The sequence below is a fragment of the Plasmodium vinckei genome (genome assembly GCF_900681995.1).
Source record: "Plasmodium vinckei vinckei genome assembly, chromosome: PVVCY_12".
In the NCBI taxonomy this organism is placed as follows: Eukaryota; Apicomplexa; class Aconoidasida; order Haemosporida; family Plasmodiidae; genus Plasmodium; species Plasmodium vinckei.
In genome coordinates, this window is record NC_051304.1 from 778,747 (window position 1) to 804,685 (window position 25,939).

The following is a 25,939-nucleotide window of genomic DNA, read 5'->3' on the forward strand; positions in this document are numbered from 1 at the left end:
AGACTTTTATGAACACTTAAATTTTTTAATATATTTTTTTTTAAACCGAAATATGTAAGTTGGTCAAATTACATAGCAAAATGCTAACAATGATACGTTGAAAATTTTTTATTTATACTGAAATTGATATGAACAAGCCATAAGATATTATGCATATTTGTATGCGCACCCATTGTTAAAAATTGCACACAGTATTTTTTATCTCAATTCAGCGTCATTGTATCTTTCTCTATTTAAATAAACTTGACGACAATAATATTCAAATACTTAAACAAATATTCTTAATTTTTAATAAAAAAATTTTAAAAAAATAATAAAAATAAATTTGTAAAAGTGTTTAATATTGCGCAGAGACAAATAAATATTTATTTTAAATATAATTTTTTTACAATTGTATACATAATACCTTTTTAACCTTAATTGTTCAGGCAACATAAGAGGTGGCAAATTTTTACAAAAATGTTACTTTATACTATACATACACATCCATATATTAATTAAAAAAAAAACAAATAAATAATGAAAGTAAATTTAATAAATAAAGATATTCTTGTTGAATCATTTTTGTTGACTATCATTTTTTAACATAAATGGCTTATATTTATTTTTATATTTCTTAAAATAATATTTGTATTATATTACCTTAATTGTTCATAAAAAAAAAAAAAAAAAAGCGATAATCCAAGCTATATAGCAACCACAATTTTTTATACACACAACATGTGAACATATCTAATTTGTTCTATTTGTTATTTGGTTGTCTGGTTATTTTTTATTTTATATTATTTTACATTCATTTTTATCTTAAAAATACATAAAATTAAGTTATGCTATTTTGTTCGAAAAAAATATTTTTAACTTGTTTGAATGTATTGTCTGAAAAATGTGTAAATAGTAATTATATCATTTATATTTACATATTTTAGTTGACCAAGTTAACTAATAAAAAAAGAAAGTACTTTTTATTTTTTTAAACCAATTTTTCATAATTATATAAACTTGTTTTTGTCAATTTATATATTTCTTATGCTTACATATCCATAATATATTCCTATTTATTTTATTCATATATATTTTTACAATTACGTTAATTGGAAAACATTTATTTTATTAACACTTTCATGTGTCATAATTATAGCCCAACCCAAAATCAACGAAAATAAATTTACTCATTTTGATAATAAAAAATACGAAAAGGTGTATTTTAAAATCAAAGAGTAAAATAAAATAGCAATGTAAATAGTGTAACAACTTTATATAGCAATATTGGCGTAATGGATAACACTATTTTGAATAAAAAAGAAAAAATAAGGACCATTTGTAAAAAGATAAATAAACTGAAGAAGAGATTTTACAGTTGTACTGAATATTTAAAATGCGTTGAAGTCTTATTTGAAAAATCTGGAACAAAATGTATAAAAAAAACAAAAAAAAATGAGCGATCCCCAAATCCTGAACATAATCGAAATTCCCCACCAACAAAGGATATACTTTTTACTGGATTTATAAAGGATTTGGATTTTTTTAATGTCAAAAACTTGGATATATTTTTTGATAAATGCTGTCTTGTAAACAATAAATATAATGACAAAAAAAAACATAGTAATTTAAATTTTAACTCTGGTCATAAGAAGCACCATGGGAAGAAAACAAAATTAAAAAAAAAAAAAAAAAATGGCATTGAAGAAGATTTATCAAATAAAAATAATAATACAGAACATGAAATAATATTAGAATCTTCCCCAAGCAGTAACAGTAAATATTCAAAACTTAATAGTAGGCAACCCGATGAAAATGAGAAAAATTCTCACGCTGAAAATAAACTAAACAAAATGAAGAACAATGATATAGATATAAATACAGAGAGTGTATATAATCAAACTATGGAAATATCACTAGATGATTTAAAAAATGAAAATATGCAATGCATTAGTAAAATAATTTCTAATGATGACAATATTCAGGATAATAAAAGAAGAGAAACTAAATTATACGACATCGATTTATGTGATCATCTTTCAAATAAGAGACGAAAATTAAGTGAAATTACTGTTAATATGAATGACATGTATAGTGAATTAAACAATATTCAAGAACAAATATCTACCCAATTTTCATTTGATGAACAACCAGATTTAGAAAAAGATTATGAAAAAAAAGAAAACTATACAAAGGGTGAAGACACCCAAGGAATATATAACAAAAATAAGTATATAAAAAAGCAAAATTTAATTTTAAAAATATCTAATATAATATTTGAAGGTATTAAAGATAGAAAAGGAGAAAAATTGAATGAAGCTAGTTTGGTACTTCAAAATGGCATGAAAACATTAAATTTTTTATTTGAAAATACGCAATTTAATCATGATAAAAAACAAAATATAGATAAGAATATAAAAAAGGAATATGAATATATTGCTAACCAAATTGATGTAATAGTTAGCGGAAAATTGGACGAAAATATGGAAAATAAAATAACTTATCAAGAAGATTTACAAAAATGCTTAATGTTTTTTAATAATGTTTTTTTAAAATTGTCTGTACATATAAATACATTATTTAGTACATGTATAGAACTATTGAAATGGGATTTCTCACAGTTAAGTTATAGTAAAACAACAGAATCAAATAACTCACTAAAAGTAATTAATATTATTAATAAATATCAAAACCATCAAGAATATATTATACATTTTAGTAAGTATCTTTTACAAATATGTAAAATATTTATATCACGAAATAATAGTGAGTCTATATGTTTTAATGGAAAGTATATAAAGGACATCATATCAAAAAAAGAAATAAAGACAATAAAAAATTTAATTAAAATTTTAAATAAATGGAATAAAATTGATCTTAATATTTTATTAAAATTAACACAATACAAAATGGAAAATAACACAACCACCTATCAAATAAAAATACTTAATCACGATTTAGTTAAATATAATTTTTTTGTGAGAAAAATCGATTTTTTGAAATATAATAATAAAATTATTAGATCATTGAAAAGGGTTTCCTCTTTACTCTTTGATGAAAAACTAAACAAGGAAATAAACAAAAACATAAATAAGGTTGAAAATGTTAGTAAAAGTTGTAACATTAACATAAATAATATACTGTCTGAATGCAATAAATTTTATAAAAAAAATAAAACAAATGTGCCAAGTGAAATAAATCAGGATCAGGGAAGTGAAACCAGTGGCAGTAATAGCAGTAGTAGTAGCGAGGTTGATGGAAACGATTTTTTTTCAAAATGTGTTGATGAGGAAAAGTTAGGAGATGATGATTGGAAATATGAAAGAGACATAAAATCAAACGAAATTAAAATTATAACAAATTTAAATAAAATATTAACTCATGAAATGAATTATCATGAATTTATAAGAAATGCAATAAAAAAAGAAGTAGATGGAATAGCCAATATTTATATATATATAAAAAAAATATATAACTTTTTAGAAAAAAATAATGAAAAAGATTCTTCAATTGATTTACCATCAACACAAAAAGAATATTTAATAATAAACAAATTTAGAGAATATTTATTAGAATTGTCTATAAATAAAAATAGCAAAGAAATATATATGACCAATGATACTGCATATTGGATAAATACAAATACTTCTATAATGAATAAGGAAGAAAATGGTCATCCAAATTTTAGTATCACTAATGATTTTAACTTGCTAAAAAATTATAATATATATAATAATAATAAAGTTATTAAAGATAAATATAGTAAAGATGTTTTCGAAAATTTTGATAAAATTAAACAAAATAAATACAACAACAATTTAGAAGAAACAGATGGATTTAAATATATTCCCTATAGAAATAATAATGATATATATAATTTAGCAAACATGATAAAATCCATTTTATCATATATACTTAAATGTTATATAGATAATCATGCCGCTACACACCCAGACATATATGAACAAAATTCTAAAGGGCACTTATATACATACCAAGAAAAATTAATTGTAAATCTACAAGAAAATATTGAACAACTTAAAAAAGAAAATACAGAAAATGGTCAAAAATTAGAAATAGAAAAAAATATAGTTATCAATCTAAATGAAGAATTAGAAAAAAAGAATCAAATTATTAAAGAGATGGAATTGTCTTTAGAAAAACTGACTGAGGAAAATCAAGAGCTTCGTGTGCAAGGAGAAAAGGAAAAACTTGTTAGTGACTCAGCATTCGAAGAGTTAGCAGCGGAAAAGGGAAGAAGCGCCGAACTCGCTGGTGAATTAGAAGCGGAAAAAGAAAGATGTACCAAGCTATCTGATGAGTTTGAAGCGGAAAAGGGAAGAAGCGCCGAACTAGCTAGTGAATTAGAAGTAGAAAAGGAAAGATGTGTCAAGCTATCTGATGAGTTAGAAGCGGAAAAGGAGAAAGTTGCCGAACTATCTGATGAACTCGAAGCAGAAAAGGGAAGATGTGTCAAGCTATCTGATGAGTTTGAAGCGGAGAAAGAAAAATGTGCCAAGCTAGGTGATGAGCTAGAAGCAGAGAAAGAAAGAAGTACCAAAGTGACTGATGAACTGGAAGGAGAAAAAGAAATAAGCATCAAGCTAGCTGATGAGTTAGAGGCAGAAAAGGAAAACATTGTAAAAATGACGGATGAACTAGAAGCAGAAAGAGAGAAACTTGTTAAAGTCGCTAATGAGTTAGAAGCGGAAAAGGAGAAAGTTGTCAAAGTAGCTGATGAGTTAGAAATGGAAAGGGCAAAACTTGTCAAATTAGCTGATGAATTAGAAGCGGAGAATGAAAGAAGTGCCAAACTAGCTGATGAATTGGAAGGAGAAAAAAAAAGATGCGAAGAGAAAGAAAATAAAATAATATTACAAAATAAAGAGTTAGAGGATATGAAAAGAATAAGAAATGATGATAAGGATAAAGAAGATCAGAAAAGTGTAAAAGAAACATTTTTCTCTCGATTTTTAAAAAAGTATAAAAAAAGTAGTAGCAATGGGGATAGTAATAATGAGGACAGTAGTGGCAGTGAAAATAAAATGGAAAACAAAATGACAAACAACATGACAAAGAAACTGGAGGAGTATCAAAATATGGATAATGATGAAAAGGATGAATACGGGAATTTGTATTATTCCCATATTGAGAGTGTTATAAAAAATGATAGTTTAGAGAAAGAATATGATAAAATGATTATAGATTTTAATTCAAGAATAGAAAATTTTAATAAAAAAGTAGATTATTTTGACGATAAAATAAAATATTATAAAAATATATGTACAAATTATGAAAAAAAAAATATACATATAAATAATTGTGTTGATAAATTGGAAGAACTTATAATAGATGCAGATGAAAAAATAGACAACGGAAATTTAAAAATAGATATACAAAATAAAATAGAAAATTTAAAAAATATTTTAAAAGAATTAAAAGAAAATTATAAAATTGAAATGATTGAAACAGATAGTATGTTATTTGATGAAATTTTAAAAGAAAAAAATATTTTATTAAAAAAAATTAATAATTATAAAATAAACAATATTGATAATGAAAAGAGTGAAGAATTAAAAAAATACATGAATGATATGAATTTTAAAACAATTAATGATTTATTTATTTTTCATTTAAATTGTACAGAAGAATTAAATTTACTTAAAGAACAGCTTAACAAAGTAATGGATGAATGTTCAGGAAAAGATAAAGAACTAACTATTTTAAATGAAAATTGTAAATCCTTATTATTAGAAGTAGATAACCTAAAATCTATTTTAAATGATTTATTTTCTTATAAAGAAAACAAACCTGATATGATAAGTATGTCAGGAAGTGTGTACAGCCGAAATGCATCTAACAATTTGAATAATATTGTCCAAAACAAAACTGATATTATTGACTTAGAAGAATATTGTAAGTCTCAAATAAAAAATAAAGAAGATTTAACAAATTTAGAAATACCAATAGATAATACTTCAGATATTCTTTCAAATATAAATAGTGAACTCCTAGGAAGTAGCAATTTCCCATTAGCTTCAAACGATACCAATGACCCAAAGGAAAATAAAAAAAGTCCTTATAAACCCAAAAGACAAAAAACACCAAAAAGAACCAGTAATCCACCAATTTCTGAAGGCGCGAGTGAAAATTCTCCGAGGCGATACCAACTAAGAAGGTCGGCCAGGAACAAGTAAACTACCTTATCTTTTCAAGCCAAAAAATGTGAAAATGTAAAAATGTAAAAGTATATTATAAAATGTTCTACTTCTTATGAACATGTTGTGTGACCATTATTATCATTTTATTCAATCATTTTATTCTATCATTTTATTCTATCATTTTATTCAATCATTTTATTCTATCATTTTATTCAATCATTTTATTCTATCAATTTTTTGCTCCCTATTTATGTATGCATATGTATGTTGGTTCCTTTTTTAAATTTGGTAGTTAATCAATGCATTACAACTTTTATGAAAATTAGAACACTTTGTGAAAAATTAAACATGTAAAAATTTCGAAACAAATTTAAGACAGCTAAGATTGTCTTTTACATTCCCGTTATTTAAATAAAAAATGTTTTTTTAAGCTTGTTGTAATTGGTTAGTAGATACTATATATTTCTTAACTTTTTAATTATTGGTTATTTACCAAATAGCTATTCAAATTAAACATGTGGAAAGTTGAGGGGTGACACCATTTAAAGGGGCACGAAAAAAATAAATAATGAAAATGAAACAAGTAAAAATAAAACAATGATAAATAGGTGAGGGATATACTAATTATACATTAAAAAATGTCATATAAATCATTATAGGGAAACACATAAAAAAATTATCAAGGGATCCTCCATATAATTCCAAAAGAGTTAGTGTTACACTTAAAATTAAAGCATGAATGTAGTTTTTCACATAAAATAGGGATATTAAAGAAACTAAGAAGCATGCTAGCGTCCCATGCAGCTGAATCAGAAAGTTAAAAAGTATGTATATGTATGTGCATATGTATTTGCTGTAATAGTAATAACGAGCATGTATTATATACTAAGTAATAATTTTCATTAATTTTTCTTACCGTCTTATTTTTGTATATCTTGCTCTTTGGAAAATGACGACCCGCAATAGCTGCTATAGGGTCAGCAAAAAATATGGGTGTTAAAACGTACAAAGGCAATTTGAAAAAAAAAAATAATGGCACAATCATGTTATAAACAATTATCCCATAGTCTCGATATTCTCCAAACCTGCAAAGTGAGTAGCAACATTTGGAAAGATGAATAATAAAATTTACTGAGTCAAAAAATGTAAGCAAATTTACTGAGTTAAAAAAATGTAAGCAAATTAAGCAAGTAACAAACAAATTTGCATACCTGAATGGGTAAAAAAAACATCTGAGTATCGAAACGACTGCAACGAAGTATATAAAATAGACATTATATTGACTATATGTTGTCCCATTTTTTGATAAAGTTTGAGATTGATTCCATCTTTCATTTAAAATTATATCAAATATTAAAATAAGTATACCACAAATCATATGAGTTAATTTTCTGTAAATCAAAAGAAATATTAAAAGTGTTGTTAATCCTTTATGATGTTCTTTCTCTGATTATATATCTACATGTAGGCATATAAAAATTTGAAATATTATGTATATTTATTCGATTTTTATATTCTACTAACCTTGCATAAAACTTGGGGATTTGGGGACACACATCTAATATAGTTACAATTACAACTATAATCAAAAATATAATAGCAGGATACATTTTTGTTTTGATATAAAAAAAAAAAAAATATTATCCCCAAAAAATAAATATCATTTGAACTATAAAAATATAATATTATATTTTTTTATAATTAAAAATCATTTTTGTTTTTAAAAAAAAATTTTAATACAAACAACTGATGTTTTCTTTCATATAATAATTATATGGAACATAAACAAAATGAAAATTTCAAAAAAAGAATGAAATACAACAAAGATAATAATTAGATTAAATTATTTTTAATTTATTTATTATATTTTTAATTAATATCATATTGTTATGTCAATTTTTAAAGTTATATATATTATCATATTTATTTGATCCATAAAAATATAGAAACAAATTATCAGGTCACTTTTTTTTCTGTACTTATAAATATTTTATATATGTCAGGATGTAAATAAAACAGGAATATAAATAGTACATACAATCATATTTATTTTTGAAAAATATCCAACATTTTATAATGTTATAATATAATACAATTTTATCTATATTTTTTCTGAAATAAATTTTTTTTTTTTTTTTTTTTTCTTCTTTTCCATGATGTGGGGAATGTATATAGAATATATGCATGCCTCTTTTTGCCATATTTTAAAGAATACAATTTTAATGTAACATTAAGATATGGTAAGTTGATTACATATATTATATATGTATGTATGCTGGTTTGTTTGCAAGATATATAGGAATTAATTTTGTTTAATATTTATAAATATGAGCGATAATTCACAATCGCAAAATGAAGAAGATGAACAAAATTACTATCATATATTTTATGAAAACACCTTAGTAAATGATATTAACTACTTTGATGATTCATTACCTCATATTAATTTTTATCTAAAATTTCAAAACAAACGATTTTTAGACTCCTTTTTTAATGATGTAAAAAATAATAATGAAATATTTCCACCCAATGTAGAACCAGCTGATGATGCTGTACAGTTATGGGAAATTCAAAATGAAGTAAAAGAAGTAAAAGAAATAAAAGAAATAAAAGAAAATGGAAAAGATCAAAGTAGTGAAATGCTAAAAGATGGTGGGTTCTATATTGATAATGATTCAGAAATTGAATGTTATTATGAAAATATTAAAAAAAATGATAAAGATCTAACAAATTTAATTACAAACATTAGTGGAGGAAAAAATGTTATTGATTACTCATTTTTAGAAAGAAATAATGAATTTACAAAAAAAGCAAATATGATTTTTCAAAAAAATAAAGAAAAATTTATATTTAGTATCGAAAGAGGTAATATTAATTGTAGTTGTAATAAAGGAACCGATTGTTTAGATTGTCAACCTATTTGTGATGACAATAGTGAAATCATTCTTAAAGAGATATGTTTTTTATGTAATAAAAAAAAGAAAGTAAATAAAACTTTGAGTAGTATTAAAATTTATGTATGTTATGATTGTAAATCTACGGATAGTAATTTTCGAATGATATCCTTAACTAAATTAATAAATAAATATTCTATAAGTACCAATGATTTGATAAAGCATGAAAAGGAGTTGGCGCTTTTATCAACTAAAAATCCGAGAGGTTATTCAAAAAATATGAAGTTATATTTTTTATTTCAAATAAAAGAAATAGCTATTAGGAAATATGGATCATTACACAAAGTAAAATCTTTATATAATTCAAAAATTTTAAACATAAAAAATGTTAGTAATAATAATAAAGAAAATTGTCTAAAAACAGAGAAAGAAAAAAAAAAAAAAAAAAACAGTCTTCATAAATATAAAAAGCCAAAAACAATATATAGTAATGATCATATTAAAAATATGGAAAAAAATAAAATTATTTGCGAAGATAATAATCATCAATTTGATAATCCAACTTGTATAAATACTGATGATAATATATATATTAAAAAATGTATTAAATGTCAGTATGAACTTGAGTTTATCGATTTTTGAGAAGCCAGAAAATTGCTATAACTATATGTTATATATTCCTATACTCTATCCGATTTTAACTCAATACTATCTTCCTTTTTTTTTTTTTTGTTTTTTCAAAATTTATACACATTAAAAGTGTTTTATTTTTTTTCTACATATATATTATATTCTTTATATCGCTTGTTTAAAATAAATTATATATACAAATAAATAATAAATAAACATTTTTCGATTTTTTGTCTATTGTCATAATGCAATAAAAAAGGGGGTGATATTATGAGCATATTTACTTCCCCCATTTACACATTATTCATTTGGTGATTTTAGTCGAAAAATTTCTTGATGTTATCTGTGGGCTCTTCCTTCAGATTATAAACAAATGTATACCAATCAAGTACTCCTAAAGAGGGATACAATAAAAATGAAAAAAGATATCAATGAAAAACATATGCATACACTTGAATTTATTTCTTTATGGAACTAAGCAAGCATTGCACATGTCATACTAAATAATATGATTATTTTCTTTGTCATACCATCAGATGGGGCCCATTCATGAATTTTTTGGATAAAATTTTCTTTTGTCAAATATTCTAAATCACTAAAGGATGAAAATACGCATTCTGTAAAAAAATAAAAATATTATTTTATGACAACATTGTTTCGGTGTTTTATTTGAAATAGCTAGCTAGCTAGCTAACTTTATTTATTTTTTTTTTTTTTTTGGTGAGTACGTATTGCGTCGGTCGATATGGGCAACTCATTGACATAGTCATTTATAATTTTTAAATTTATTTTAGTATTTTTGTTTTTATTTTTAAACTGATCACTTATTTTTCTACAATTCTCAATATACACAATTGGGGAAACTGCATTTTTAAGGAAATAAAAGTTGGCATTTTTTAACAATTTTATTATTACAAAGTGAATGGAAAAATATATGTGTGTGCAAACAAAATTGGAAAAATACCTGGTATGTCTATAGGCCCTTCCTTTTTTATTTGTCCCGAGTTAACAGTTAGGGGCCATTCAAATTTACTTTTTTCTAAAAATGTTTTTAATATATCATAATTTATAGTATCATTTTGAAATAAAATTTCCCAATTCTTTTTGAAATTTTTTTTGTCATTCTCTATAAAATCGTTGTTGTGTGAAATAACATGCCCTAAAAGCTCTTTGTTGGAAAGTCGACCAAATATCTACAAAAAAAAAATTAATATAAAATGAGAAAAATTATAAACCATCTCAATATTTACACATTTAAATAATTTTATTTTTTGCCATACTCTTTATATGTATTAATGTAAATTCACCACAACTCTATGCTTAGTTCATTTATTTGCACGTTTTTTATTACCTTAATTATATCAAACACTAGGAATGCATGTTTGTGATGGTGACCTCCATATTTATGTCTTCTGATCAATACATTTTTTTTTTCTTTTTGTATGAAACACAATTTGTTTTTTCTTAAAGAATGGGATATGATTTTATTATTATTTAATATGCTATATTTTTTTAATATATATTTTTTTTTGGTTTCAATTTGTGTTAGTAGAAAGTAATTTGTAAATATAACAATGTAACAAATAAAAAAAACATTTTTTAAAAACATTTCTAATTTGTTTTTTAAATCATCAAGCTGTTTAATCTATTTTTAATATGCCATTTTAATTCTTATATCCATATATATACATTAAATTTGTGTGTATCTTTTTTTTTCACATTCAAATTATACTTATTTAAAACAAAATAAAGAAATGACCAAGTGTATATTGTATCCCATATGCTTAGATGGATATATACCAGAATTGGTGGAAAAATAAAAAAAACCTAAACAATTATATGCATATCAATTAAGCGCAGTAAAAAATATTAAATAAAGCATATAAAAAATATATTAAAAAATTAAAATTTTTTTTTTTTCATTTTTTCACAACCCCATTAGCATCAATGGAAACGCCTCCATTCAATGTCGTTTAATTTGTGTTAACTCATAAAATTGTTAAAAAAAAATTTATAAAAAAATGGAATACCTGTTAAAATAATATTTAACATTAAAAAGTAGCACATAATAAGAAATTTAATCTCTCTCTATGTATATATTTCCCAAAAAAAACAATTCTTAATTTGGCTATTTTTGTGCGAAAATCATAAGAGTTATGTTTAACACTATACAATTTTTTCACCCCTCCTATATTGAAATTTCTTATATAATAATTTTTAAAAACATTCAATTATGGTTTTATAGGAATTAGATTATGCATTTTTATTTTTTTTTAATGATACTCGAACAAATTAGAGCATTTTCAATACATATTGTGTATGCTTATTTATGTAATAATATTTTCCTTACACCAACATAAATTAAACTAGCTTAGTAATAATTTTAAAAAAGGAAAAGAAAAAAAAAAGTAGCTAGCCATGCATTGTTTTGCCTGCACAGGGACATAATATTTATGCCGTCCTGTTTGCAACTTAATTTTTTTTACATGACTTGTTCATATTTTTATTCATAAGTATATTTTTAAATAGGAATATAGTTGGTATTTAACATTGTTTCGCTTTGTTACTTTTTTAAAAAATAAATGCCCAAAATATCATACAAACACAAATGTATATATATACAAATGTATAATGTATGAGGGTAAAAGATTAAGTAAAAAAAAAAAATAATTTTATATTATACACATAAGAGCATAAAATGTATATCCATCAAAATGATTAAAATTTAAACATAAAAATTTTTATCCGAAAAAGCAATATGAATGTACATATATCTTTGAAGTCAATAATTATATTCATTATTTTTTCTTATGTAAATATTTATTTTTAGTTTATCTTCCACCTCTTTTTTTATCTGCAACTTTTTTTAAATTTTTACTAGAGGATGGGATTTTTTTTTTGGCATCCTTAGCAATTACATTTTTCTTATCTTTTTTATCTGCTTTTTCCTTTTTGTTTTTTTTTTCCTTCTTAACTTTTTTTACTTTTTGTTCTTGTTTTTTCTTTTCTTTTAAAACTTGTCTAACACATTTTTGTTCCTCAAATAAAAATGCTCTCATTATTCTTTCCTTAATACATTTTGCGCATATTGATCCACCATAAGCTCTCGACACTCTTCTATCTTTTTTTCTGGCTCGTTGGTTATCTGCGGGTCTTAAGGCTTTTACCTATGAACACAAGTTGGAAAGAAAAAATAATTAGCATATTCAAAAGGTTAACAAGCCCCAAATGGGTATCTCATTTTTTAATAATATGTATATATGTAGATTAGCTAGCTTTATTTCAGTAAAAAAAAACCATGCATTTTCTGCCCGTACCCTTGCCATTGGGCATTATGGGCCTTGTAAATGCATAGTAGTAATATATAATTAAAAATATGGAAAAAATTTTGTATTTTCCCATAAACAAATATAAAAAATTTCAAATTTTATAATTTTCATTCTTCCTAACATATATTATACAATTTTATATACAATGTATTTTTATTTTTTTCTTACCCCTTGAATAGGATTTTTACAGTCAGCACATTTGGGTTTTCCTGCTTTTTTTTTTATAACATGGATAGTTAATTTTCCACCTGGAGTTCTAATTGGCCTTACTTTATTTGACTTTGTATTGTAGTGATTGTGTTTACGATAGTGTACTCTTTGTGCCATTTTTATTAACAAATAAATTTTATAATATATAGAGAAATAATGTATAAATTTTCCTAATATATTATTATATTTAATTTTTTTTCAAAAAGCCCAAATAATATATTATTATTTAAATAAAAATATTTTATGCAAAATGGTTAATAATTAATTTATCTTATAATTTTTTTTAACCTTTTCTTTTAATTTATAATTTTACTAAAAAATTGTATTAATTTTTTCATGTATATTTAACAATATAATAATATTTTTTTTATGAATGGAAATATTTTTAATGCATAAAATATCCGAACCAACTTAAAAAATGTAGTATATACATTTTTTAATTTTTATTTTTACATACCTCTTTTTGGTATTACTGTCAACCACCTACTTATTATTCACCGCCTAATTTATAGGGAATTCACACCAATAAAACATAAATAATAAATTTGATATATATAAATGTACTACATAAATATTGATATATAGCATATGTATTATGGGTATACTACATATAGCCCGCTTTGTTTATTTTTCAACTTGATGGATGGTATAAAAAAGTAGGAAGGCATAATTGTTGGCATTCTTAATAAAAATAATTACATTCCTACTTATTTATATATGCAGTATATATATAAATATTTATTTTATAAGCACCATTGTAAGGCTCCATAAAATGGCATAATAATAATAATAAATAAACTAATATGAATATGTATATAATTATGTAATATTATTATATATATGCTAGCCTTAAATATAGTTTTTTTATATAGCAAAATTTTCATGCCATGGGAAAATATAGTATTACCTGTAAATACCCATTTATTCTATTTTAAAAAAATGACTATTTTATGTAATTCATTTTTTATTTAATCTATAAAAATAAGATTGCTTATTTTTTTTAAATATTCCAATTTTGTAGTTTTTTTATAAGCTCTTTTTTATTCTTTAATGTTTTATTTTTAAAAAATAGGTCTCTATATATTCGAGCTTAAAGGGGTTGTTACCTACAAAATTGTATATACATAAATATGTTACCAAAAATATTTCAATATATTATGGTAAAATATATTACCTACTTTTATATATAAAATATATTATTAAATTTTATAAAAATAAAAAACTAAAATATGTCATAAAAATTGATATAATATATTTATAAATATTAAAAAATTATTATTTCCTAAAAATAATTAATTTTATAAAATAACAAATAGCTTATTTGTGTGTGCAATTATTTTGGCTAGTCATATAAAAAAAAAAAAAAATAATAAAAAGCTAAAAATAATGAAAAGTAAACCCAGTACAAAACCAGTACATTTACTAACTGGTTTGTAACTGCATTTTCTTAAAGAGCATTGCCTTTGTTGTTTAAAGGAGAATACTATGTTTTGCCTAATCCTATCTACATGTTGTCATACCTATTGGTTACATACATAAACAAGACAAATACGAGACAAAATTTTATGCTTGTAAAGGAGAAAAATAAGTAACACATATTTTATTCCCTCTTTACTTTAAGCTTAATATTGTTTATAAACATTTTTATATTTTTGCAATTACATATTGTTTTACTAAAAACAAATTAAGTTATAAAAAAAAAAAAAGAAAATATGCAATAGGGTAACTAAATAAAAAAAAAAATAAAAAATTGGTATTTAACCAAATTAGAACAAAAAAAATGAACTTATTAATGTGTCATGAGAAAATGTAATACATTTTCAAACATACAAATGTTTTGACTTTTTTTTTGGATTATTTTTTATATCTTCCTTTAAGGTGTCTTGATAATTTTTTAAAAAACTAATGTATTTTTTTAATCCATATGTTGCATATAATTGTAATTGTTTTTCATAGGCTTGGTCATATTCTTCTAATAACATATTTGGAGTTAAGCAATTGTGTTTTCCTGATTTTTTTTTTTTTTTTTTTTTTTTATTTATCTCATCAATCTCAATACCTCCTTTCTTCTTCTTTCCTTTCTTATTTTTTTGTAATCTACTATCCATAAAAAAATTATCGTTATCATATAGTTCTTCATCCGAATCAGTTTCGTCTGAATCGTAATCAGAAATTTCTTTCTTTTTTTTGGCAATTTTCTTTTTTTTATCCTTTTTTAGTTTTTTTTCCTTTTTAAGTTTTTTCTCTTTTTTTAGTTTTTTTTTCTTTTTGTCAATTTTTTTTTTCTTAACTTTTTTCCCCTCTTTTGTGTCTCCCACATTGTCGTCACTTTTATTTAACTTTTCATGATCACTATTTTTGTCGGCAGTATCTATATCATGACTAATGTTTGTATTGTTATTTATACTATCTATAGGGTTGTCGGTCTCTCCCTGTGTGTTTAATTCTGTGCTAGCTAAATTTGTTTCTTCCATTGGGGCTGCTTTGTATTTATAGGGGTTATGAAAAAAAAAAAAAAACTATCTGAAATTTGTCAAATATGTATATTACTTTGATAATTGTTTTATTTTTTGAAAAAGTGTATATGCATACATTCTTTTATATTATGATATATTTATACTATTTTCACAATACATAGTAACTAAAAATTGGGAAAAAAAAATTAATTCTTTTCTTGGTATTTCCTATATTTCTTATCCCTTATGTTTTTTTTTTAAAATAAAAATATCTTGAAATTTTACAAAAAAAAATAAATCACTATACCATATGCAAAGTATTAATTTGAAAAAATACATACATAAATATTATATACATATGGATATAAAAACATTACCATTTTTATCCCAATTTGGATAGGAAAAATTTTGAAAATATAATTTTGGGGGGAAATAATTTTTTTTTTTTTTTTTTATAAAAATAGGTAATTTTTTTGCAACATTTTTTGTGCTTCCCCTTTCTACATGCATTCAAATTTATATGCAGCTAAAACATAATTTACCAAAAAGTGATAATTTTATAATTAGGATTGGTTCGTTTCCTTTTATTATTTTTTTTTTTCATTTTATTCTTACTATATATTATTAAATTGTAAAAAAAATGGATTATAGGTTTGAATAATTTTTACTGATATGTGACTATAGAAGGATTATCACAAAAAATGTAAACATAAAAAGTAGCATTGAAACAACAATTATGATTAAAGATAAGAAAAAAGAAATACTTTGATTACTTCCCATTTTTTTTGTTTTTTTATTTACATCGAGAATTGAGTCTATATTATTTACTTGTTTATTTGCAGATATCTCTAATGTTTTATTATCCTCAGTTAAAATTTGTCTATATGCTAAAACATTTTCTTTCATCTCTTGAGCAAGTAAACATAATTCATCATCAATATTATCATCTTCAACTGTATTTATATTTTTTCTTTTATCTAGCTTTTTTTGAAATTCCATTTTTTTATATTCATATGAAAATTCATATTTTAAATTATCATATTCATCAATTTGGCTTCCCCATTCTTTTATAAGACTATCACTAATTAATTCTATCTCTTCATGTTTTTTAAAATTTAAATTGTTGCTATTATTTGTTGTATCATTATTGGGTAATATGTTATCTTGTTTGTCATTGGAAATTTCCTTTTTCGGTGTATCTCGTTTTGTTGAAAATAAAATTTCTTCGCTTTCTTTCTCTTCTTTATCTTGGTTTATCTTTATATCTGGTTTACTTGTGTTTAAGTTTTTTTCTAAAGTGGTATTCTCATTAAGAAGGAAGGGACTACTTAAAGAGGTATCATCATGTTTATCTTCCCAATCAATATTATTAATTTTTTTAAATAAAATGTGTTTCCTTTCCTTATTACTATTTTTTATCACATTTTCAAGTCTCTCTTTTTTTGAAATAATTTTTTTTAATATATCTATCTCTGATATTTTATATGTTTTATTTGTTTTGACTTTCAAAGAATATGCTATATCATTAATGTATGAGTTTAAATCATTAAGGAATAAAATTATTTTTTCTCTTTCTTTATTTTCTTCATTAAAATTATCACAACTTATTTCAACTTCTTTTAGTAACTCAAATAATTCATCAAACTCAATCATCCTTTATTTTTTTTTTTAATAATTTTTACAAATAATAACAAACATGATGGGATTAGGGGGGTTGGACAAAAAAGGGAAGATTTCCCAAGTAGTTAATATAATTTTCCTTTTTTTGTTTTTTGAAAAAGTAAGAACAAAAGTTTGCACAAAAAAAATACTTTTCAAACTAAATATGTTTTATTTTTTTATTTTTTCACTTTAACATGTTGAAATAAAAAGAAAAATAAAATTAAGTATCCATAAATATATGCAATATAATTCCATTTTTTTATCCCCTCCTCTTTTTGTTTTGCGAGAAAAATGCTATTTTAATTTGCCAATGCGGAAACGACGAAAAAAATTAGGCAAGCCTAAAATATATTAGTGTATTTATATATAATGAAAATTAAAAAAAAAATACATTTTTCAAATATGGAAGCAGTTTTTTATTTATTTGTTTTTCCTTTATTTTATCCACATTTTTCATCATTTTTTTTAAATTATACAAAAATATTTAATACATCCTTAATACCATAGTATTTCATTTTTTCCTTTTTTTTATACAGTGGTATGCTCATATTATTAACATTCCAATTAATTTACTATATTTTTTATTTACAAATTTTAAATAAATCATTTATTCTTATTCTTTTATTATATCAACTTTAACATTTATGGAAAATAGATATACTACTATTGCACACTTCATTCAACATATGCCTTGGCTTTCCACACACCCACATATGTTCATGTTGTTTAGTATTATTCTCATATAATAGCTAGCTAATTTTTTTTTTTTTTTTTAATTTCATAAAAAGCTAGTCAAAGAATATAGCTCGATGGTCAGGCAAATATATTGGTCTTGTTCGATCTTATTTTATAAATAACAAAGCATACATTATTTGGTATGTTAGTATGTTAGTATGTTAGTAAAATGAAGAGAAATACATTTTTTTGTAAAAACTTATTCAACTATAGCCAAATAAATGTAACTAGAAAATGTGGAAAAGACATATTTTTTGTTGAAAAGAGGGGAAGAAAATATATACCATTTTATGATGAAAAAAAAGAAAAAAAAAAAAATATAAATACAGGAGAAAATGTTAATAACGAAAATAAAAATGAAGAAGAGGGAAAAAATATACAAAAAGAAAATTATTCAATATTTTGGCAAAATTTAATGCCACCAATATCACCAATGAAAGGTTTAAAGCTACTACTTAGCTTTGACACACAACTTGGACAAATAGACGTTAATAAAGAAAAACCAATTGATTTTAATTTAATAATAAAAATAGATATAAAAAGGGAATCCTTAAGAGGGATGTGTAATTTAACACATAGTGTTGATAAAAAAAAAAAAATTTTAGTATTAATAGAAGAAGATAATGAAAATTTAAAAAAATATGGAGCAAATTATGTGGGTTTAGATTATATTAATAAAATAAAAAATGGATGGCTAGATTTTGATATATGTATAACAAATTTTAAAAATATAAATAAAATATTACCAATAGCTAAAATATTAGGACCTAAAAAATTAATGCCTAATGTTAAATCAAATACTCTTGTAGACAACTTAAAAGAAACTATTATAAAAATAAAAAGTGGAAATAGTATTGAATATCGTAGTGAACAAATTGATACTAATACATTTGAATTATATAAAAATATTTACAACTTAAATAAAATTGATAAAAATTCGCTAGCTCATATAAATATTAAAATAGCTTCTACAGATATGCCATACCTACATATACTTGATAATATTAAATCTTTTGTTTCAGAAATTGTAAAAAATAATATACATTCTTCACACACTGATAAAGAAAATAAATCAACATTTGTTTGGCCACCTATTACAAAAAAAGTTAATAAACCTAATAAATATTATACACAAACAAGTAATATCCTTACCAATAATCCTGAAGATAGTTCCGACTCATTTATACTTGGCGGATACTTAACTCTTCCCGGTCTTCCAAAATTTTTTTTGAAACCAAATCTGCTCTATACTAATTCAGACGGTTACGTCAATTAATAAACCTATACATATTTCCACTTTGTTTGCCTTTTTTTTTCAATGTTAATTTATTTGTTTTTTTTTATTATTTTTTTTTTTGTAAATAGCTAGCTATATTTTATCACCGTTTGGCTAGCTGGAAACTCACACACGAGTTTGATTAAAAAATTATTTTAATTAATAAGTTATAAAACAAATGGGGGTGTTATAGCATTTGTTATGTTTGAAAAATTGACAAGACACGAATATGCAAAATGATGAGTAATAAAACAGTGCAATGAAAAAATAATGCACAATTTTTTAAAATCGAAAATGTAACAGGTCAGGAGAATATAAACCCTGGCCAAAGAGGGGGGAAACCCCACCCTATAAATTATATGGATAAATTTCCAACACTATTTCATTTGTTCATTATTCTTTTGACATCCTTATCTGCAGTTTAAAAATGTTTTGTATGCCTTCATCATAAGAAATGGTAATAATTCAATGTCTGCTTGTCAAATACTGATAGACTTCTCTAACTTGGAAATCATAAATATTTGATCTTATATAGCAAATTAAAAATTGTATATAATATGAATATTATTTTTTTCACATGTTCTGCAGTTAAAAATTAGATGGAAATATTTTCAAAATAAATCAATTAAAAAAACAAATGAAAGTGAAAGAAAAATAAAAAAAATATCTTAGGAACACATATTAGCTTTCTGAAAAATGATAATTCCTAATGTTTTATTTTAAGTGAAATATACACACTTTTATTTTTTTTTTTTTGAAAAAATTGACATATAAAACAACAACAAAAAAAAAAGAAGACAATTTTAATTGAGAAATATGAGAGATATATTGTCAACAAACTAACGTCATAAACATACTTGTTTATGTGGATATCATAAAAATTTTATAACTTGATATATAAATGTTCATATAGTTTTGGTAACTAATATGAAATAAAAAATAAAGTGACATAATTATGCTCTCAATATTTTTACTCGAATAAAATTTTCTACAATTTAAATGAAAAATTGTGAAAACATTGTGATATTGAAAAATGTTTATCTAGTTTGTTTGACATAAATTAGCTATGCGACTTCAAAGAAAGTTTTTCTTTAAATTTTTCATATTTAAGAACATCTTCTGGTTGTATTGAAATTCGTGCATTTTTAAATGCAACATCAAAATGTTTTTTTGAAAGAGTTGGAACGGGATCATAGTTTTCTAACTGATTTTGTCCTCCTCGAGATTTTTTTTTTTTGTCATTTTTATTGGATTTTCCTTTTTTTAAATTTATTAAATGTATTGTTTCTTTAATTGCTTCATTAACTGCACTTTGACATAAGTTTGTAATATCGGCACCTGAAAAACCTTCTGTTCTTTTTGCCATTTCATTTATATCAACATCTTTATTGAGAGGTGTATTTTTTAATATAGCTTTAAAGATACTGCATCTACTTTTAAAATCGGGTAAAGAAATATAAATTAATTTATCTAAACGACCTGGTCTTGTTAGTGCTTTATCTAATATATCGGGTCGATTTGTAGCCGCAATAATAAAAATTGTTTTTTTTTCATTAATGCCATCAATTTCTGTTAATATTTGATTTATAACTCGATCACTAGCATCATTGTTATTATTACTATTTCTTTCCTTTGCTAAAGAATCAATTTCATCAAAAAAAATAATACATGGAGATGCAGCTCGAGCTTTATCAAATAAATCTCTTACATTAGCTTCTGACTCACCAAACCACATTGTCAATAATTCAGGACCTTTGACAGAAATAAAATTTGCATTACATTCGTTAGCAATAGCTTTTGCTAATAATGTTTTACCACATCCTGGAGGACCATATAATAAAATACCTTTATTATAATTTGAATTAAATTTATTATATAAATGTTTATATTCTAATGGATATAAAATTGTTTCTTTTAATTGTTCCTTTACATATTGCATTCCTCCAATATCATCCCAAGTTACTGTTGGAATTTGAACTTGTCTTTCTCTTAATGAACTTGGATTACATATATTAAGGGCATGTTGAAAATGTTTTGCTTTTATTGTTAATTTGTTTAATATATAGGATGGTATTCTTTTTGTTTTTTGATCAAATTTATCACCGGACTTTTTTATATTTTTGTTATTATTTTGGCTAGCTTGTTCAGTACGAGTTTGATTTCCTAATCGAAAAACATTTTTTAGACCCTTTACACCCCCTTCAAAATTAGAATTTCCATCTGTATGTTCAGATTTATTGCTATCTCCATTTTCATCAGTATTACCATCTACACTAAGTTTCATAAATTCGATAAAATCTTCTTCTTCAAGGTCGAGAAAATGGATATGTTCCTTTATGCACTGTATAGCGGCTTCAAAACAAAGTTGAGCAAGATCTGCCCCGACATATCCATGACATTCCTTTGCAATTTTTCTTAAATTAACATCTGGATCTAATTTCATTTTTTTAGTTTTAGTTAATAATATTTCATATCTACCTTGTTCATCTGGTACTGGTATTTCTATTTCTCTATCAAACCTTCCAAATCTTCTCAATGCAGGATCTAAAGAGTTAGGTCTATTTGTTGCAGCAAGTACAAGAACATTATTATTTTTTTTAAGTCCATCCATTAATGTTAATAATTGTGAGACTACTCTTTTTTCTAATTCATTACTACTTTTATTTCTTTTATTAGCAATAGAATCAATTTCATCAATAAATATAATACATGGTGTTTTTTCACTTGCTTTTTTAAAAATTTTTCTTAATTTTTGTTCTGATTCACCTATATGTTTAGACATTATTTCAGGTCCATTAATAATATAACAATATGCATTACTTTCATTTGCAATTGCTTTAGCAATAGATGTTTTTCCTGTTCCTGGTATTCCATGCATCAATACACCTTTAGGTGCTGATATTCCAATACTCATAAATATTTCAGGATATTTTAAAGGTAACTCAATAAGTTCTCTAATTTTATTTAATTGTTTTTTCATACCTCCTAAATCTTCATAGTTTATATCATCTGTATTTTCTTCGTAATCTTCTCTATTTAAAAATGTGTCAGATAAACTTAGTCGAGATGTATTAGTTAAACAACCATGTTGTTCACTTTGTCCATCTTGTGTTATTATTTTTAATACTTTTAATTCTATTCTTTTATTTTTATAATTAATATATATAGTACTATCAACACTTAATGGTTTATAACTATTTTTTAAATAAGTATTTAATATTTCTTTTTCAATTTCTTCCTTTGTTATATTATTTACAGTATCACTAAAAGGGCTTACTATTACATTTTTTATATTTTTTATATTTGATAATGGATATATTTTTATTATATCATTATGCATTAATCTTAAATTTCGTTTCATTGAAAATGATATAGTTACAGAATATTTATTTAATCGATCATCTTCTCTAGCTATACCTACCATTTCTTTTTTTTTTTTTCCTTTTAATAAAATTGTATATCCATCATTAATATTTAATTCTTTCATTTTTTCTTTACTCATATATATATCAAAATTATCTGCATTTTCATCGATATTTTCGACAAGACAATAGTTTGGAAACTTTCCTGAATTTAAAGCTTTTAAAAGAAAATTTGTCTCATTATCTGCCTCTTCAAAGCTTAACCCTTTTTCATCACGTTCATTTTTTCTACCTTTATCGTTATGGTCATTCTGTTCATTCTTGTTATCTTCTCCATCCCCACCATTGCCATTTCCCTTGTTGTAATCCTGAGATTTTGGATTACTATTACTTCCCCATATATTTTTAAAAATACTATTTATAACGCTTTTGGAGGCGTCTTCGTTTTTTGAAATAGGTTCATCAATTTTATTATTTAAAAAAACGGAGTTATGTGTCTGTTCTTCATCAATAAGATTTACTTCCTTTGGTAATGTTTTTATAAATTTATCATTTTTTTTTTCATTGTTTATATTTTCTTCTTTAATAAATTTGGGTTTGTCATAATTTAGTTTAAAATCACTACTTGCTGTATCACTTTCTTTTGCGTCATATTCAATGTCACTATACTTTTTGTTGGTTTCATTGGGTGTCCCTACAACCGCAATTTTTCCAAATATTTCATTTTGGTTTTTTTTATTTTGGTTGGATATTTTTTCATTAACCATTGCCCCGATGGAAGCAAACGGATTTCGACGTTTGGTAGTTCGACCAAATATATTTCTGGCTCCATTATTTCCCCAAAATAAATTTGTATTCCCATTTCCATTACTATTTTTTGCTGTTATTATATTTCCATGTTGTGTAAGTTTAATTTGATTTGTATATTTTATCATAAAAAAAACAAATATTACTATAGTATACCATTTTATATGTTCTTTAAAAAAAAATAAAGAATAACACATTGTTTTCCCTTTCATTCTTGTATTCTCATTTTCCACAATTTATTATATATCTTTATTTATTTCTTTAAATTTTTTTTTTTATATATTACTGTTCTTTTTTTTTCTCCTTTATATATATAACTACCTTTCAAATAAGAGTGTGTAAAGAAGCTTTTTATTATATTCGTTTTCATTTACCAATCCATTCCTTAATCAGTTAAATAAAAAATCGAGCAAGCTTCCTATTGTTAATACTTGAATTTAATCTCTTATTTTTATTCAAATTAAAAATAAAAAAATAAAACAAATAAACAAAATAAACTATATATGACGCATTTTTATAAGTATAAATATAATATGTAGTACTAAGTAAGCAAAATAATTTATATATATAAATCGGGATTGTAATAATGAGGTTATATATTTTTACTTTCCCAATACGAAAATATTTGTGTTTATATGGGTGTATTTATAAAAAATGGAAAAAAAAAATAAGCAAAAAAAAAAGTTATTATAAAAAAATATTAAATATTAAATTCGTATAATTTCATATTAATAGTGTATATTTATATGACTACACTTTGATAAGTATGATGAAATATCCCTATTAAATTATAGAACAATTTTAACTCTTTACAAATATATAAATAATGATATAATGAAAAATAAAATATAAGTATAATAGCTAGCTTCCTATGTTTTTATTATATCAAAATAAATGACATTAAAAAAAAAAATGTCATACAAAAGTATCCTTATTTTATGACTGTTCAGGTATTTTTTAACATTTTGTATTTACATTTTTATATGGAAACTTTTTGTAAAAGTAAACAATGGTTTTCATAAATTAAAGTCTATAATAGCACTTTGAATAAAATAATGTTATTTAAAAAAATCCTAATTAAACAATATATATACAGACATAAAAAGGTTAAAAAAATAATGAAAAAAAAAAATGAAAATAATGCATAACATTCATATATCGCATGAATTAACTACAACATAAACAGCAACCTTAATTGGCTAGTAATATATCTTTTACAAAAATTTAAAAATTTTTTCATAATTTGAAAATAAGGAAATATGCATATGTGCATGACAATTATATACCTAAACAAATAAATGAGGGAATAAAAACTTAATAAATATAATCAATGGGTTTCCCAAATTACTTAATTTTATATTGGCTTTTAAAATATTTCCAAAGCATGTATATATAGGGATATACTTTTGTTACTTTGCTCTTTTTAGCTTGCAACTATTCATTGTATATTTATTAATGTGTGTAATGTGTGTTGGGCATCAAAAAAAAAATAATTGAATGGAGAAATGTAATACAACTATTTTGTCGATTTTCTTGAAACTATTATAAATCATTGGATGTTCTGTGTGTTCATATATAAGTATGTGTCTTTTTTTTATGGAAAAAAAAAATTGTAAAAATATCAAATTGGATAATTTTGGCTAGCTGTAAATACAAGTACTATAAAAAATTTTTATATACCAAATAATTTGCTATATTATATCAATACTCAATTCTCTAGAAAAATAATAAAGGTTTAATACTCCAAAAATTCCGCAACTATGCATTGTAAGGTGGAATAAAGTACCGTATTTATTATTGTGTAATTTCTGTCCAATCCAGTATAGTGATGCAGTAGTTATAATACCACATGCATAAATAAATACACACAGAGAACTTGAAGTAAAAGCAAAAAGACCCTTCGTTATAGTATTAATAAGCACCATAAACATATCAATGTTTCTTCTTATGCCTAATTCTGGTTTCCTCCAATGTATAATAGATGTAAGAAATAAACATATGTCGATTATAGACATATAATAAAATTTACAATATAAAGAAAATATAATTGGCATTAATAATTGAAAGGATGAAGAAAAAAGAATATGCCCACATTCATAACTAACATATTGTTTGGGATCTTTTTTTCTCAAATCATCGGAATCTGCATCACTAATATATGCCATTTCTGATTGGCATGTGTCTATATTATCATCATGAATATCCATCATATTTTTTTATAATTTAAAAAAAAAAAAAAAATTATAGCATGATATAGTATTAGTATTAATGTCCTACAACGAACTAGTATATATAAAAATAAATAATCACAAAATAATATGCAGCTAAATTTTTATGTAAAAAACAGGGCATATGCTTGCCTAAGTACTATATTTATGCATATTAGGTAATATAGCTAAATGGCAATGAAAAAAAAATAGCTCGCAAAATAATACACA

At 23.3% G+C, this 25,939-nt stretch overlaps 10 protein-coding genes across 10 annotated transcripts; 3 read left to right on the forward strand and 7 right to left on the reverse strand.

Annotated features, from left to right (window-relative positions):
* Positions 1 to 1,274: 1,274 nt before the first annotated feature.
* PVVCY_1202170 (conserved Plasmodium protein, unknown function) lies at positions 1,275 to 6,176 on the forward strand (the record flags this gene model as incomplete). Its single annotated transcript, XM_008625227.1, has 1 exon — positions 1,275 to 6,176. One exon carries the CDS (start codon positions 1,275 to 1,277, stop codon positions 6,174 to 6,176), a length of 4,902 nt encoding a protein of 1,633 aa, XP_008623449.1.
* A 588-nt stretch (positions 6,177 to 6,764) lies between these two features.
* Positions 6,765 to 7,750, reverse strand: PVVCY_1202180 (conserved Plasmodium protein, unknown function; the record flags this gene model as incomplete). The annotated part of the gene is made up of 4 exons (XM_008625228.1): positions 6,765 to 6,944; positions 7,057 to 7,225; positions 7,352 to 7,531; positions 7,665 to 7,750. 4 exons carry the CDS (start codon positions 7,748 to 7,750, stop codon positions 6,765 to 6,767), a joined length of 615 nt encoding a protein of 204 aa, XP_008623450.1.
* A 717-nt stretch (positions 7,751 to 8,467) lies between these two features.
* On the forward strand, positions 8,468 to 9,676 carry PVVCY_1202190 (DNA repair protein RAD14, putative; the record flags this gene model as incomplete). Its single annotated transcript, XM_008625229.1, has 1 exon — positions 8,468 to 9,676. One exon carries the CDS (start codon positions 8,468 to 8,470, stop codon positions 9,674 to 9,676), a length of 1,209 nt encoding a protein of 402 aa, XP_008623451.1.
* A 305-nt stretch (positions 9,677 to 9,981) lies between these two features.
* On the reverse strand, positions 9,982 to 11,273 carry PVVCY_1202200 (conserved Plasmodium protein, unknown function; the record flags this gene model as incomplete). Its single annotated transcript, XM_008625230.1, has 5 exons — positions 9,982 to 10,058; positions 10,195 to 10,281; positions 10,393 to 10,527; positions 10,629 to 10,857; positions 11,016 to 11,273. The coding sequence occupies 5 exons, from the start codon at positions 11,271 to 11,273 to the stop codon at positions 9,982 to 9,984; spliced, it is 786 nt and encodes a 261-aa protein (XP_008623452.1).
* A 1,222-nt stretch (positions 11,274 to 12,495) lies between these two features.
* On the reverse strand, positions 12,496 to 13,320 carry PVVCY_1202210 (60S ribosomal protein L34, putative; the record flags this gene model as incomplete). The annotated part of the gene is made up of 2 exons (XM_008625231.1): positions 12,496 to 12,831; positions 13,162 to 13,320. 2 exons carry the CDS (start codon positions 13,318 to 13,320, stop codon positions 12,496 to 12,498), a joined length of 495 nt encoding a protein of 164 aa, XP_008623453.1.
* Positions 13,321 to 15,023: 1,703 nt separating this feature from the next.
* PVVCY_1202220 (conserved Plasmodium protein, unknown function) lies at positions 15,024 to 15,677 on the reverse strand (the record flags this gene model as incomplete). The annotated part of the gene is made up of 1 exon (XM_008625232.1): positions 15,024 to 15,677. One exon carries the CDS (start codon positions 15,675 to 15,677, stop codon positions 15,024 to 15,026), a length of 654 nt encoding a protein of 217 aa, XP_008623454.1.
* A 660-nt stretch (positions 15,678 to 16,337) lies between these two features.
* On the reverse strand, positions 16,338 to 17,312 carry PVVCY_1202230 (conserved Plasmodium protein, unknown function; the record flags this gene model as incomplete). The annotated part of the gene is made up of 1 exon (XM_037634650.1): positions 16,338 to 17,312. The coding sequence occupies one exon, from the start codon at positions 17,310 to 17,312 to the stop codon at positions 16,338 to 16,340; it is 975 nt and encodes a 324-aa protein (XP_037490718.1).
* A 913-nt stretch (positions 17,313 to 18,225) lies between these two features.
* PVVCY_1202240 (50S ribosomal protein L1, mitochondrial, putative) lies at positions 18,226 to 19,332 on the forward strand (the record flags this gene model as incomplete). The annotated part of the gene is made up of 1 exon (XM_008625234.1): positions 18,226 to 19,332. One exon carries the CDS (start codon positions 18,226 to 18,228, stop codon positions 19,330 to 19,332), a length of 1,107 nt encoding a protein of 368 aa, XP_008623456.1.
* Positions 19,333 to 20,392: 1,060 nt separating this feature from the next.
* PVVCY_1202250 (cell division cycle ATPase, putative) lies at positions 20,393 to 23,713 on the reverse strand (the record flags this gene model as incomplete). Its single annotated transcript, XM_008625235.2, has 1 exon — positions 20,393 to 23,713. One exon carries the CDS (start codon positions 23,711 to 23,713, stop codon positions 20,393 to 20,395), a length of 3,321 nt encoding a protein of 1,106 aa, XP_008623457.2.
* A 1,479-nt stretch (positions 23,714 to 25,192) lies between these two features.
* On the reverse strand, positions 25,193 to 25,711 carry PVVCY_1202260 (conserved Plasmodium protein, unknown function; the record flags this gene model as incomplete). Its single annotated transcript, XM_008625236.2, has 1 exon — positions 25,193 to 25,711. One exon carries the CDS (start codon positions 25,709 to 25,711, stop codon positions 25,193 to 25,195), a length of 519 nt encoding a protein of 172 aa, XP_008623458.2.
* Between the last annotated feature and the right edge of the window lie 228 nt (positions 25,712 to 25,939).